Source organism: Sturnus vulgaris, chromosome 13 (assembly GCF_052056855.1).
Source record: "Sturnus vulgaris isolate bStuVul1 chromosome 13, bStuVul1.hap1, whole genome shotgun sequence".
Taxonomy (NCBI): domain Eukaryota; kingdom Metazoa; phylum Chordata; class Aves; order Passeriformes; family Sturnidae; genus Sturnus; species Sturnus vulgaris.
The window spans coordinates 7,760,789-7,776,029 of NC_142255.1; the positions used below are offsets into that span (position 1 = coordinate 7,760,789).

General features: G+C 39.2%; 1 protein-coding gene across 1 annotated transcript in view; it reads left to right on the top strand.

The window, feature by feature from the left end:
- The window catches only part of PRTG (protogenin), a 76,134-nt gene that overhangs the window by 15,013 nt on the left and 45,880 nt on the right, over positions 1-15,241 (top strand). The window contains 1 exon segment of the mRNA XM_014873956.2: positions 14,748-14,892. Coding sequence (XP_014729442.2) covers positions 14,748-14,892 — 145 coding nt within the window.

Here is a 15,241-nt window from a genome sequence, read left to right on the forward strand (position 1 = left end):
GGTGCCAGGCAGGACTGTGGGCTCCAGTGCTGTGAAGGAGTTGGCACCTTTGGATTTCACCTCCTCTTTCATGTGCTCTGTCTCTTCTCTCAAACATTTACTCCCCCATACAGCCTAGACTACCACCTGCTTGTTAGGCTACAGGTCTTATGTTGAGCCATAGGGCAGATTTTTGGAAATTACAGCCCTGCAGTCACAACTAGAGAAAAGATCCAATACTTGCTTGGGTTTTTTGTTTGTTTGGGGTTTTTTTTGTTTGTTTTTTTCTGCTGTTGTTGTTGTTGCTTTTCCTGATACATTTATGTAAAGAATCTCAAAGGCAGCAGAGTATTCCAGACCTTTTGCCTTTGTTGCAATGTGTACATCTAGATCCTTTTGGGGATCTGTACCTTAGGGTGTTGACACCTTCTTTCTCTGAGGATGTTTTTCTTAGGCCTGTTTAGAAGCTGGAATTATGGGGAAGTGTAAAGCATTATTTTTGTTTATTTTAATTGTTCCTTTCCTCGTTATTTTGTTGCTACCATGTTCACCATTGTCTTCCATTTATCTAAATAATGGTTGCCTGGCCTTACACAAACTTGTGATGGAGAAAGATGGTGACCACCTGAAACAATAATATCTGTGGCAGAATAGCCTGAGAACTTTAAATAACCAAAGGAGACCGTTTCCAAGGCAGCTAAGTGACCTTTGGATCCCAGGAGTAGACTATTCATAGAGGCAGAGGCTTTGTCCTGCCTTGCCCAGTGGTCAGTGAACTCTGGCAGGCCCCTGGGCTCACCATCTTGGGCCTGGCCTAGCAGCTGGTGATTGATTCATTTAACTGTCCAGATTCACATTCTTCTGTCAAGGACTTGTCAAGGAAGAAAAAGGTTCTATGGAGGGCTATTCATTTTACTAAAAGGAAGGGGATGCATTATATGATTGAGTGGATTACTTTTGGGTCAGGAGAGTTCCTGCATTGCTCCGTTTTAATTCGGCCTTCAATCAAAGAGAGATTTAGTTTATCACTGCAGTGTGGTGCTCGTGTAGAGGCACAGATAATTCCAATTCCATCCGTGCAATAGGGTTGTTTTGTTTTGTTTGCTTTTTGTTGTTTCCCCCCATCTTTTCTGTCATTTGTCCACCCCACTATATTTCTGCCAAAAAATCTGTAGATTTTTGTGATTGGTTGATACGACAGAGTTAAGAATATAAATTGCTATTAATCTCACTCTTAGATGTAATGTGTATGTTATATGAGTGTTAATGTTTCTACTACCTCTCATGTATGGTTTTAAGCAATCCAGGAAAGCATCAGGTAAAAAATTAGTGTGTTCCCTCTGTTTTGGATGAAGAGAAAAGTGAGAAGAAAATAAATTCTACAGGATCAAACTAATAATTTACTTTCCTCCAGACACCACAGGCGATGGTAAAGCTGAGGGCAGAACCTCATATTTTCTATCTAGTACTGTTTTCACCTGAAACAGTAGCTTGTTGTACAAACTCAGCATTTTCTCCCTGCTCGGGTGAGCTGCTTCCTTCTGCTGGTTTAGAATGCCCTTTTTTTGTAAAACTAGGAAGGTGTTTCCATGCATTATGGAACTTGAATCATGCTTTCAGTTTGACAACTAACACGTCCAAAAAACCAGCTTTGAGTTTCGCTGGGGAGGTGTGTTCCAGTTCAGTGTGCTGCCAGGCTCCTCTTTCCATTTGCCCTCCAGCTGGGTCGTGTTTCCTTAGCATTCGGATTTCCTTGCTGGTTCTCTTCACCAAGTACTGAGCAGAGCACGTCGTTGCTTAGCTCCTTCCACTGGAAATAAGAGGAATTAGAGAGCAGATCCTGCCAGTTAACCTTCTGCCTCCGTTTGAATGAGCACCATGAGCTGCAGCACATGAAATACGACCTTCAAGTTTCTTTTCCCCACTCTCATAAGCTATGTACTGTTTTGATTTGGCTTATTGAACGTATTATGAGGGATTTCTGATTGGCTCCAGGCCAAGGTATTTTACTTCTGCTGATGGAAGTACAAGTGCATGATTTAGAAGAAAATAGAGTGAAGCTTGATCTGTTGTATCCTTTTCTCTCCCTCTTTTTTGGGGGGGAAAAGGGAGAATTTTGTATTTGTCAAGATAAATGAATGGCTTAACTACTTTAAGTGCACAAGGGAAGATGGAAGTCTGAGATAATCTAACCTTGTTAATGCTTCTGTGTTATACACTCTACATATGTGTCAGAAATCTGGGATAAGTAAGACACCTGTTGAATAGGCAGCCTTCTTTCACAGAGGCCTGGTGGTGTTCCTCTCCTGCCAGCATTTCCCAGAGATCAGTCCAGGAGAGTTGCATTTCCCAGAGATCAGTCCAGGAGAGTTGCATTTCCCAGGATCAGTCCAGGAGAGTTGCATTTCCCAGGGATCAGTCCCTTGGTTTGGGACTTGCTTGTTTCAGGCTGGAATGGGGTGTCTGAGATGGGGATACCAGCTTCTCTGGGCTCCTGATTATACTTCCCTCAGTGCTTCCCTGGTGGCTTTGATTCATGGCCTTGAGTTGGAGACAAACAATCAGCTTTTAAAATTCATGGAAAGGAAAAATGGGTTGTCATGGTGTATTGGAAAATACAAGTAATCTAATAACTAGATGTATTACCTACTTAGTAGAACGTGGCTGTTTGGTTATGCTATGACCGAGCAAACTGGAAATCCAAGAGTCCAACAATTGCCTTCCACTCAAGCAGTCAATAGCCATAGCAAGATGACTTCCTCTAAAGAAGGCAGAATAATTTTTATCTGGAACCTGCACTTCTGATTCATTTCATTTGCAAGAGTTGTAAACACTTCCCCCTCCTGTACCTCCAGGAATTTTTCATGTAAACATCTAATTAGAGGATTTAAGTAAATCAATAAATAGGTAGTACTGACAGTGTCTTTTGTTGCCTTTTTTTTTGGTGATATGTTTGTTTCTGATTTTCTCCCTGCTGCTCTCAGAGTTTAGGCTATTCAGATTTTAACTGTTAGTTACTACCTTCTGCTGAAAGACTGTTCTTGGGTGAGATCTCTGGGCTGTGTAATGCAGTAGTGGGGCATTTGGTGACAGGGAAATGAGCTGCAGGCATTTGGCCCTTGAGAGTGGAGGCATTTCTTCTTTCCTTTCCCCGTGGGAATGAGGAAATGTTGACATTTGGAGAGGGGGATGAAGGGCTTGAATTCCCAGCACCCCTGCTCAGCGTTTTACATTGAAATGTTCTTTCATCCTGGGATGCTGATTCTGGAACACTGTAAGGAAAAAATGGAGAGTGCTCCTATCTCTCAGGAATAGCATTTCTGACAGTCTGGAGATTTAACAGCACCACCATATCAACTTACACTCATTCATACGGGGCTGGTGTCAGTTTGCCACTGTATGAAATGAAACCCCTTCGTCTGCCTTGGCCCAGATGTGAGGAGAGGAGCAGGGTGGGTGGTGCAGCACAGGAATGTGTGGGGCCCCGCTCCTGGCCTGGGATGTGCTCTCTGCTGCTTCCTCTGATTGATGAGCTAGGCACGCTGAGGTGAAGAGTGGGCTTTGCATTCTGCTCAGGCTCCAGTTTTATTTTAGCCACGAATGGCATTTATTATTTTTTAGAGATACAGGATCGATAAATAGAGGTCTTACCCTTCTGCTGCATCTGCAGTGAAATTCATTGGTCAGAATGGGGCAGATTTATGCTTCCAGTGCTGCAGAGTTTTGTTGCAAAGTGCTGGAATTATCTTTTGTGTGTTGCACTGAGTGCTTATTAAATTTTTCTTGTTCTTTGAGGAACTTTAGAATCATATCAGTCAATCTTTAAATCTTTCATGTTCTATTTTGATTTGTGTGGGTTTATTTTGGTTTTGTTTGGTTTTGTGTTTTTTTTTTTTTTTTTTTTTCTATTTGGATGCCTGATTAGGTTAGTTGTGAAGGGACATGTCTTTTGTTGCAAAATCCTGCTTGTGTTCTGATCTTTGTCTTCATGTTGTAAAGTGCAAAACTGTGCTGGATGTTCCCCACGCAACAGTTGGGCTATTAAGCAGAACTAATTCTTCACAGAATGGCAGCAACTCCAAAGAAAGGCATCCGTAGGATTAAGCATAGATACTAGAAGGCAATCACTGGGCAAACTGCTGAAGGAAATCAGTCCTTGCAAGGGAGAAAGTGGTGTGTTCTTTCTGCTGAATGCATGCAGCCACACAAGTAGAACAGCTTTGAAGCTGGTTAATGTGGCTTACTGTGTGCCTTTTCTCTCCTATTTCCTATGCTTCTTGTCTGCTGAAGAGCAGAGGGGAATTCCTTGATAAGTGCATTAGCATTTATTGTGCCTTCTGTGGCCACACACTGTTGCCTGGATGATAGATAGACTGAGAAGGGAAAACCCCAGCTGGGATGCCTTCAGAAGTGAAAAGATCAAATCTCTCGTGCTTGTTTACATGGTTCGGTAAGGAATGTCAGTCACACCATCAATAAACTGTTGAATATATAGACCCACGTATTTCAAAGCCTCAAGCTTTTAATTCCTTTAAAACAGTGCTAGTGATAACTCCTGAGGTGAGATGTTTGTCTGCCTTTATTGAGAGGGGTGATAGTGGAATATTTTTTGCCTCCTATTAAATGATTCAGGTGTAGTAAGGCAATATGTGTACTCATAGCTTGCACGCAGCTGCAAGAGTGGCATTTTGGCAGTACTGGTAGCTGCTCCTATCAAAGTAAAATAGGAAGACCTGGGTGTATTACTCTGTACTTTATTCCCTCACAGATTGAGAATTCTGATGCATGCCCTTGCATTGCAATATTGGATTCTCATCTCAGAGTGGCTTTAAGAGCACCTGATGGGCAGGAGAACAAACTGTAAAATACGGGTTGGTCGTGTGTCAGTGAGGATCCTCATGTTGTTTTCTCTGGCACATTGCTGCTGCCCAGGAGCCCATTTATTGTCCCAATTATATTAATAAGCCATGGATAGCAAGATCTGTATCTGTTCCAGTGGATTGAAGAAGTGAGGAGGGAGCAGTACATTCTAATAGTCACCTTGTCAAAATTGTGCCTTTCTGTTCCTGCATGTGTGTTTCTGCATTGAAGAGAACTTTTTGATGAGTGATTATCCACTTCTGAGAAGCCAGTTTTCTTCAACTGTTTTGAGATTTTTTTTCCCATAACATACAGAGTGGACATGCTAATTATGAACTCTTTCTGTTGCTAGGTTAACGCTTTCTAAAATTTAGTGTTACCTGTTAAGCAAAAGAAAAGAGCATCTTTCTTAAAGTACAAAATATCCTGAGAAGAAGTGATTGCTTTTATCCTTGAAAAAATTGATTAGTGTCAGAGAGATTCCTGATGTATGCTGAGATATTTTTTCTTAACTTTTCAAGGTTTTCCTCTTTTCCTGTGAACTGTCTTCAAGATGCATCCACTTGAGTCCTCTTCTCTTGATTTTCTGCACTGGAATAGATCAGAAACTTGCTCTCAAAACTTCCATTCTGTATGTGGATATTGTGGCTTTAAACTGAAACCAGGACAGTGGAGATGACAATATATTTTCCTGCTTTCCTGCTGAGGATACTGTAAGAATGAAGGAATAACGCTATGGCGTAGCAAAGAAAGGATAAATGAGTACATTTCCCTAAAAACCTGGTTCAGAATAGCCTAGTTGACTTTCCAGGATTTCAGAAAGAGAAAATACTATATACAAAACTTCAGACTGCTCTTTGAGAAGCTGGTGGTGGAAACTGCCTGTGTGTGGCCATAAGCACTTTTATAGAATCTAGTCCCAGCCCAAACGATGGAAAGCTGAGTGATCTTCAGTGGACAAATTCAGAGTTGGTTATTCCTGTACAGGGATTTTTAAAATGATCATTTGTCAGCCACTGAATTAGGAGCTTTAAAGAAAGGAGCAGGGGAACCTGAAAGTGTTAGAGGAAACAAATGAGATTGCAGCTGACATCTCCAAGGGAACTTTTGTTCGAGGGTGCTCAGGCTGTTGACCTCTTTGCTTCTCCATTTCATTGCCTTTAGATTATAGCATTCTTCAGTACCAGAAAAGTAGTGGGTAGTTTGTGAATGGGCAATTTTAAAATTTTTGAGTTTTTTGAGTGAAGACACTGGACAACGCTGTACAAAGATTTTAATGCACAAAGAAACAGTTTTGCTCTGTACTTTATAAATATGGTCTTTGTATATGAGGCTAATGATTTCTTTTCTCCCTTCTTATCAGAGATTGGAGAGTAATTCCTGGTGATCTGCATCTTAGTTTGGAATTAATTGATGCTAAACATTGCACTTCTTAGCTATCTATGTAAGCTGGCAAGAATATGAGAGAGGAAAGGAAAAATGAGAACATAGCTTTGTTTCTTAGCTTTTCCATTACTTTCTCAATTGCATTTCTCTCTCATTGTTTAGTTCAGTGTGGAGGTAAGTATGTGGTGCAGTAAGGTGACCCCAAGTTTTAGCAGAGCAGTTTCCCAAATTGTCTGGTGCTATGTTGGAGGCAAACTGCAGTAAGCTGTGCAAAGGAGCTCAGCCTCTAGCTGAGCAGTCAGGGCTTGGAGAAGATTTGCTCTGAGCAGAAGTAATGAACTGAGAATAGCAGAAAGGGCAGATGGCCCAAATCCTCACTCATCACCTCTTCTGGGGTCTTCTTGGTATTTATCAGTGAAAGCTTTCTGTAATTACCCCTATGTGCAGAGCATTTTCTGGTCCCTCCAAAACTGAGAATGTGATTTTGAAGGGGTTTAGCCTGCAAGGCTGATGCCTCAGAAAAATTTGCTTTTTAGATACAACAGTACTGTTCTGTGAACTGAAACGTGAGGAGCACATGGTGTGAAGGATCAGTTTTGTCTAAAGGGGATGTCAATTTTCAGAATGTCAATTTTCATGGGCAAATCTGGCTCATATTATATGCTTGTGTCTTTCATGCTGTAAAAATGGGGTTTCTAATCTTGTTAGCATTTTGCAATATTTGGGCATTATTATTATCATTATTATTATTATTATTATTATTATTATTATTATTATTATTATTATTATTTCTATTTAAGTTGTGTTTTCAGGAACCCAAGTTGTGGTGCTAAGCTAGCAGCCATAAAAATGCAGTTCTGTCATTTCCCACTCTGCAGGGTTTTCCAAAGCCTTGGAACGATTGCTGTAGAATATAACTGTGTTCTGTACAAACTGTAATTCTGATCCACCTTCTCTAAAATGTTAAAATGCCTGCTAGGAGATTCTAAATGGCAAATGGTTAAAAAAAATGTGGGATAGAGAGATTATTAGGTTTCCCATATCAATTATTGATAGTGTCAAATCAATGTGGCAGTTTCACTCTCATTTAACCTCTCTATTATTTAATTATAAGGTAATGGTTTGAGTCTGGGCTCCTTTTTCAATGCAATTCTGAACCATCATCCTCAAAACTGCTGCTACAGTGTTCATACTAAAGGGAAGGATTTTCTTCTACAGATTTGATATCAGTAATTCAAGGCTGGTTTTGATTTAGTCACTCTCTTGTTTTTCTTTCTTCCTTAAAATATTTCTCTTCCGTTACATAATATCTGAATTGGGAGTCATTTTCCCCGACATTTTTTATGTGCAACCTCTAGATTTCTTAGGAAAGTTATTTTCTTTGTCATATTGAGGAATTATGTGTCATAGTCATGGCAAACCACTGTATTTCTGCCATGTCGTCCCAGGTCTGTCTATCCTGCCTTCGTTCTAACAGTGAGTTTGTAGTAAGCAGCTTGAAAGAACAAAGGAAAGGCAGGAATTAAAGCTAAAATAACAAGCTGGGGAACAAAACAGAAAGGCAAAATGAATGCCCTTTAGCAGGATGACCAAATTTCCAGGCAATTCGAGTACATACTGATTTTAAAGTCATGTCTAACAGTTTAGTGTTAGTGCCTCATTAAAATCTGGGGATTAATAGCAGCAATCTCCTTGTTGCACATTAAAAGGATTTAGTTTAATTTGGGATTAGAGGGTACAAGGTGCCATTCTAGCAAAGCTTTTCCCAAGCTATCAGTGAGGTGATGTGAGATAGCTTAAAGACTGTTTTTTCTAACTATTGCAGTTATGCTCTACACACACACACACACACACGTATGGATTTTGAAACAGTGGTGAGCTGGTTCATTAATCCTTTAAAATGTCTGCTACATTTGGAAGTGAAATTGTCTGGAAAAGCTTGTTTGAAGTGCAAAGAAAGGCAGTTGGAAAGGCACTGAAGGTGTGGTTGGGCTTGGGTTAGTTCAAGGACATTAAAATCTGTGGGTCCTGGTGTTGGAGATTCGATCTGTAATCAAGATTTTCTTGTGCATTAGATGAGGATAACGTGGGGTATGGGGTGTTCTGCTCTCCCCTCCTGCAGCTGCACGGGCTGGAACAGGATGGGTCATTGTTCTCCTCCCCTCTTTGTCACCTACAGGTGTTTCTCACCATGCAAGTGACAAGAACAACCCAACCATCCTCAGAGCCTGAAGTTATATCTGAGGAAAGGCCTATGAACACTACAGTCCCCTCCCTGGTTTAAGATTTTTGGGAGAAGGAGAGAACAGTTGTTTTGTTTTATTGCTATCAGCTGCTTTTTGTTAGGCTAGCACAACCCATTAACATAGCAATGTGTGATAGCCTTTACTGCCAGGGATTATTAATACAGAGAAAGAAAAATACAGTTTGAAAATTCTTGTGTAATAAGTTAAGCACCTGATACAGCATTCTCCAGAATTTTCATGGAGTTCTTGACATGAGGGCAGTGATGTCAGCAGTCTGTATGATTTATCTGATTTAATGTGTCTGATTTTTTGGGGGAAAACGCAATTAATTTTGTTCCAATTAAGTTTAAGTGTCAGGCTTTCAGCATGGTTTGGTTATTAATTAAAACTAAGTATATCAAACTAAAGTTTTAGCCAATAGTAGCACATAAACATGCAATTGCAAATTGCCTTTTTAAAATGCAAGGTTATAGAAAAAGTGTATTTTAGTTAAGCTTATTTTTCCAACCATTCTGGCGGAAATTAAAAATAAGAGCTGACTTTGGTAAAAAAGCCACTTTGCAATTTATCAGAAGAGTTAAATCTTTGGTAATTTATAAGAATGCCATTACCAGTAAGTTGTTTGGATTACAGTCTTTTATAACAGTCAGAATGAACTGACACTTTTCCTTTGTGCCTGAAAGGGCCAAATGTGTTCTGGATGATATCACTTCCCCTTACAGATGGAACTCAGTTCCATCTCAGCTCAGTTGTTTGCCTTAAATAATGGCCATTAGAGGAGGGAGATGTGCAGCCCATGGGTGAGATAAAGTCTTTGCAGATGCAGTTTCCTCCCTTATTTGCCTGCTCCATGCTACATTTCCATTCAGAAACCTCACCTGAACTTCCCGTGCTGGAGCTGGAGCCTCTTCTTGCTTTTTCTGGTCTTACAAATATCCAAGGAAGTATTAGGGAGAACAGGAAGCAATGACTCTCATTAATCAGTAGGACTGTCATTTCTATCTTGAGATTCTTTTCCCAGAGCTGATCAGATCCCAGCTCGTTTAATCTTGCCTTACAGGTCAGGTTCTTTTTCTCCTGAAATCTCTCATTTTTATGCCTCACATTTTAAAAATAGTAATTCTAGGTCAAACAACACTTGATTAAAGTTTTAAGGGTGAGTGTAAGAAGTCACTCTACTTGTATGTGGTAACACATACAAGATGCCCTTTTACAGAAATCCCTTTTCACTTACAGTTATGAAAATCTTTACTCATATTGCTGTATTTGTGTGACATTCAACTCTGAATTCCATGTAATAAGCAGAACTTGGACTCCAAAAAAGTGAATTTTTACTAGGATCTCTTGGGAAACTCGGGGAAGATTCACCCATTGTGTCACTTGATGACAGCCCTAGCTCTGTGTACTCCACAGAGACGAGCTGTGTGTCTGCAGCCTTGCCAAGTGTCTGGATCTGCCAGTATATACTCATATCAAGTTTATTCCAAATCCAGATCGAGACCAAAGCTTCCCCTTTGGGCAGCAGATCATTGGAAATGCGTGTCTGTATAGCCAAAAGGCGTGGCAGAACTCCTTTCATCATCTCTTTTAAGCCTCATTCCTACAAGAACTGAGAAACTGCAAAAACTCCAGGAAAATATTTGCAAATTTGCTTTGGTGTTAAAATATATAATGCACGTGTATATTTGTTGGATTTGTCAACGCTGTTTCAGAGAGAGTGCATCACAAAAACTAGATCAAGAAGACAAGAGTTGTCATGTGCTTCCCTGAAATCTATTTCTTTGGGAAAAGCTGTAGCTTCTCTTTAACATACAAGTTTATTTTTCTCAAATGAGATCACTTCACCAGAGAGTTTAAAAAAGTGGAAAGATTCTTGGTTTCACTTGAAGGGTAAGGGCTATTGTGAAATTCTCAATGGCTTTAACAGATGCCTTGTACAAATGGCATTATGCACTTTTGTTCTTTCCACCTGAGCAGTTCATCTCTCTGAGTGGCCATTATATCTTGAGAAACACTTAAGCATCACTATCATGTGCTGCAGAGTTTCTCAATATTTGGTGCATTCTGGTTAGTTGAAAACTGTGCTACTATTTCAGTTCTGGGTTTATCTTTCAATCTTAGAGGTTTTTTATTTCACAGTTGTAGTCTGGTCTTAGGCTAGGGTCAGCTGTGATGAAACACTAATCAACATGTAAGTTGTTGGAATTTTTTTGCATCTTAAGAAAGCTCATTCAGAAAACGAGTTCATAATGACATGAAGTGTTTAAGTAGAAAGTGCAGTGTGTAAGGGAACAAGTCACTGGATTTGTGTTGCAGCAAGCTTCAGGACTTCATTCCAGGAGGGAATGAAGTGGGTGTGTGTTGTGTTTCTTTTTTGCTTGTTTGTTTGGTCCTTTTCATAATTAAAGTTTGTGAAGGACTACTGCTGCATGCAAACAAACCAAGGGTGTGGGGCATGAGCTTCTTAAGTTTGACTTTTTCATACCTTTATAGTTCAATCTGTAAACCTGCTTAGGTACAAAGAAGATTTTTACATGATGCAGGATAGTAAATCAGCAGCAGTTCTCTTCAGACTTCATCAGCATGTCATAGAAAGCAATCATTTGGGTTTTGAACCTGTGGATATTTGCCTCAATGGTAAATGAAAGAATTTGTACCATAACTGAAGTCTGATTTCTGTCTGCATAGACATGGCATAAATCACACAGTCCTGCTCAGTAAAGATCTTCATTATCAGAAGTAACCATACAAACACACACACACACCTATCACATAAATTTCAGGAATTTGTAAATATAAGTTTCTAGTATATAAAAGTAAATACAGTGTCTAGTTATTGTCTTTTGTTTCTGTAAGCAGCATTTGGTATCTTGCAAGTTAAAAAGAGTGGGGAGCATCAACTTCTCAGAATAGCATTAATTATTTTCTTTTGGCTATAAATCTGGGAAAAAATGATTAAATAGACTGGAGAAGGGGGGGGGGGAACTCAAATAAAAAGGCACTTACATTTATTGCATTGCAGGGTTGTTTTAGGGAGCAGGGTATGTCTCTTGAGACTTTGTTTCTTATCCATTTTATAGAGCTCTGGCCTCTTAACAGCACTGCTTTAATGACTTGTTCTTGGGGTTCTGAGTTGGAATCGGTGCTTGCCAGAAAAATAAGCCTGTTACAAAGAGGTCAGATTTCATGAGACAGCAGTAGACTTGTAAAAACAGATTTTACTGGAACAAATAAAGTCAGAATTAAGCAGAAACCAGAGATGTGTGTAAGGAAGATACAGAGGGAGCAAGCATTGAGCTAAACTGATAAACAATGTATAAAGTTAGATAAGATGTAAGCAGGGATTTTTTGTTTCTAAAACCTACATTTAGTAGCATTAATAAGGTTTTTTTGAAGGTTTTTTGCAGTTCTTCATAGCTACGAGTTTTGCTGTCTTTAAATTCTTTAAAGATGAATTTTCAGGGGAAATACATTGTTCCAGTTGAGACAGGAAAATGTTCTTTGCATATCAGCTTCAATTAACAACTTGCACTGGACTTTTACAGAGTGTAGCTGAACCAATTCTTGCCTGCTATTGTGATGGTATTTTGTGGTCTGTGAAATACTAATTCCCCTCAGTTTGCTTTGTAGCTCTTGGGAGTCTCACTTCTGTCTTTAATCTACAGCTGTAATGTACTGAGTGCATGGAAGTAAATAATTCTTTTTATATACATAAATGCAAACCTAAATTGTGTTTCCTTTGTCTCACTGTATCTCTTTAGGTAACTGTACCAATATAAGAAAATTCTGGATAGTTCCAATGGATATAAAAATTTCAAAGCTGTGAAAGAGCTTCAGTAAGCCTGTATGATCACCTTTCTGCCTTGTTGCAATGATCCTTTTTCATGCTGCTGGCTGTGGTACAGCTGTGCTTCAGGATGGCTCTGAAATTCACATTGCATTGGTTTGGATTGTTCAGATAATTTATGCCTTTATTACATTCCTAGAGATTCTATTTTGAAATGTGAGCAGACTTGTCTAGTTTGCTGCATCACACTTTCAGTAAATAAATGAAGAATGCAAAGCATTGTATTTTCTGTTAAGAAAGATAATTATTAAGAATGGCACTATGGAAATATTATTCTGACTCTAGGTGAACACACGTTTGTGTAGGGAGAAATTAGAATGAAGAAGAAGGAAAGGAAATAAGACAAGCTTGGATTCCTTTTATTGCTGTTTCTTATTCTTTTACCCCACCTCTCTATTTTGTGGTGGAAGACTACAGGAGAGCTGAATGGCATCAAATCCAGCACAAAGCAAATCCAGAAAGTTTAGAGATATGGGAACAGCCTGCTCTATGTGCAGGTTATTTACCTTGTACTGAGTTTGTTTTGTGAAGCTGAGCTTTTGTAAATAGTCAAAAAACTAAGTCTCTTTTTTACTTCTGATGATTCCTTTGCAGTCAAAAGAAAATCTGTTTAAGGCAAGAACTGCTTTTATGTCTCCCCCAACAGGCTTTAAATATGAGAGTTCTGTTGTAACACCTTTTTGCATGTTATGGCGATTTTTATGTGTTCTTGAACATGGTACTGCTAATAAGTGAAAAAAAGAGCAGAAAGTGGAGCCTAGTTCTGTTGGTGATAAAGGATAGTTCTGTCTGCAGTGAAGTGAGGAGGGCACAGCTGCTGCCAAAAGCACAGGTTTGGCTGTGGGTACCAGGAGCATCTCTGCTCGCAGTGTCCAGGGTGTCTGAGCCACACTCGAGGTGCCAGATCTCATCTGCAGTGACCGTGGTGTTTGAATCGTGTAGCTCCAGCTGCTTTCAGGTGCTTTTGCTGTGCAAGGTGGTTCTGTGGTCTCGTTATCCACAGTCTTTGGGAGCTCTGTTTACCTTGACTGCTGGTGTGATGAGGAGCACTCATTCCTGCAGTGCTGGTGCAGCTGCCTGAATGCAGTGCAAAAAAAAAGGGCATTTATTCCCACCTGGGAAGTGAAATAGGCATGTGAGTGATAGTAATCATTCAGTTGGGTAGTTAGGCCTTTGCACAAATTAATTTGTGTGTTGTGGGGGGGAAGCAACCAGGTGAGTTAATGTTTCCTTCACACCCCAATGTTAATCTCTCAGTGAATGTGCTGTACCATTAAAATGCCAGGGAGGGGGAGCACTCAGTAGAGTGCCTGGTGTGCATCAGTGCTGTCTGTATCCTTCATGGCATTTCTGAGGATGTCTTGGAGTAAATAGGATGAGAAACCATTTCCATTAATAAACAAGGAAAATAGGAAAAAAAATATTTAAAAGCAAAACTTGAATATTAGGAGGTATCTTTTTACTGTTGGTTTAATCTATTGCAACCATGTTTCTGTATAATTTATACAGGAATAGAAATTTCATTGGAATCTGATTTTTTTTTAAAAAAACAAAAGAAGTACCATTAAGTTTACAGAGACTGTTCCCTCCGCAGTTACAGGGGGTGGAAATGTGAAAATTTTTTGTTGAGTTATCCAAAAGGAGTTGCTTCTGAAGAATGGTTCTGTTAGTTGTAAGTAGCAGTAAATAAGCAATTAATTAGCAGGTTTTTTATTACTTTCCCTTATTTTGGAGCAAGGAAGTCCAACAACTGATCAATATCTTAGCTATTAGCTGCAGAGTTTCTATTGATTGCTGCTTCACTGGGCTCAATATTGTGAACTGCTTAAGTTGTAGATGCTCAAAATTACATTGATGCTGTGTATCAGACGTCAGCTTGGTGACTGCTCAGACTGTTGGGGTAAAGGTGTTCTCACCTACTTAAACTTGTTTTGAGATCTTTTTCTGATTTCTTTTTTTTTTTTACGATACATGAACTTGTACAACTGTGCAAATGCTTTTTATTAAAGTGAGTCACAAACCAAAAGATGTTTTGGAAATTTCCTATCACAGTAAAATTTGTTAAAGCTATCCCAAACTAGTTGAATTGACTTGAAATCTGTTAGTCTAATAGTTGATATGGTTTCCAGCCAGTCAATTTGTATGCTTAATTCTATTTGAGTGTGTCGTATTTATTTTCATTGAAACATTTTTTTACTGAATTAGGTTAAAGCAAAGTTATTTTAAGTAAACCTTCAACTAGTGAAAACATGCTATTGAGCTAAATTGACAAGGCACTTAGATCCATCTTTCTTTGCATACAGAAATAAAAGAACCATATGAAATATTTCTGGATATTTTTACAAGTTGATCTATGAACTCAAGTTTGATTTAAGCAGGAATTTTTTCTCACTTTAGTCTCATAAAATTAATGTTCTCTTGTTTTTTAGCTATTTCTGCATTTGAAGTCCAACCACTTTCAACTGAAGTCCAAGAAGGTGGAGTAGCTCGATTTGCCTGTAAAATAACAGCAAACCCTCCTGCCACTGTGACATGGGAAGTGAATAGAACAACTTTACCCTTAGTCATGGACAGGTATGTAGGGTTACACATTATAGAGTGTATTTCATTCTTTGCTATCATTTGATCCTGCTACAGGAAGAAAATCTTAATACTTGCAATGCCATTACATTAAAAAGGTTCCATATCAACCATTGAAATATCTGGTCATAGGTATGTTGCTAACGAATTTTAAATTGGTGTTATGAGTGCAGACCAGAGTCACCCACTATTGTCTGCACAGTAATCACTGATCTTTGAATTCTTATTGGTGAATTTTGTATGCAAGTCATCCTCAGGAACAGGCATTGCAGTGGGGAATGCAATGGGTGGATTTTGACTCTCAGAGTGGTTTGAACTAGTGGGATTGCTTTTACTGAAAAAT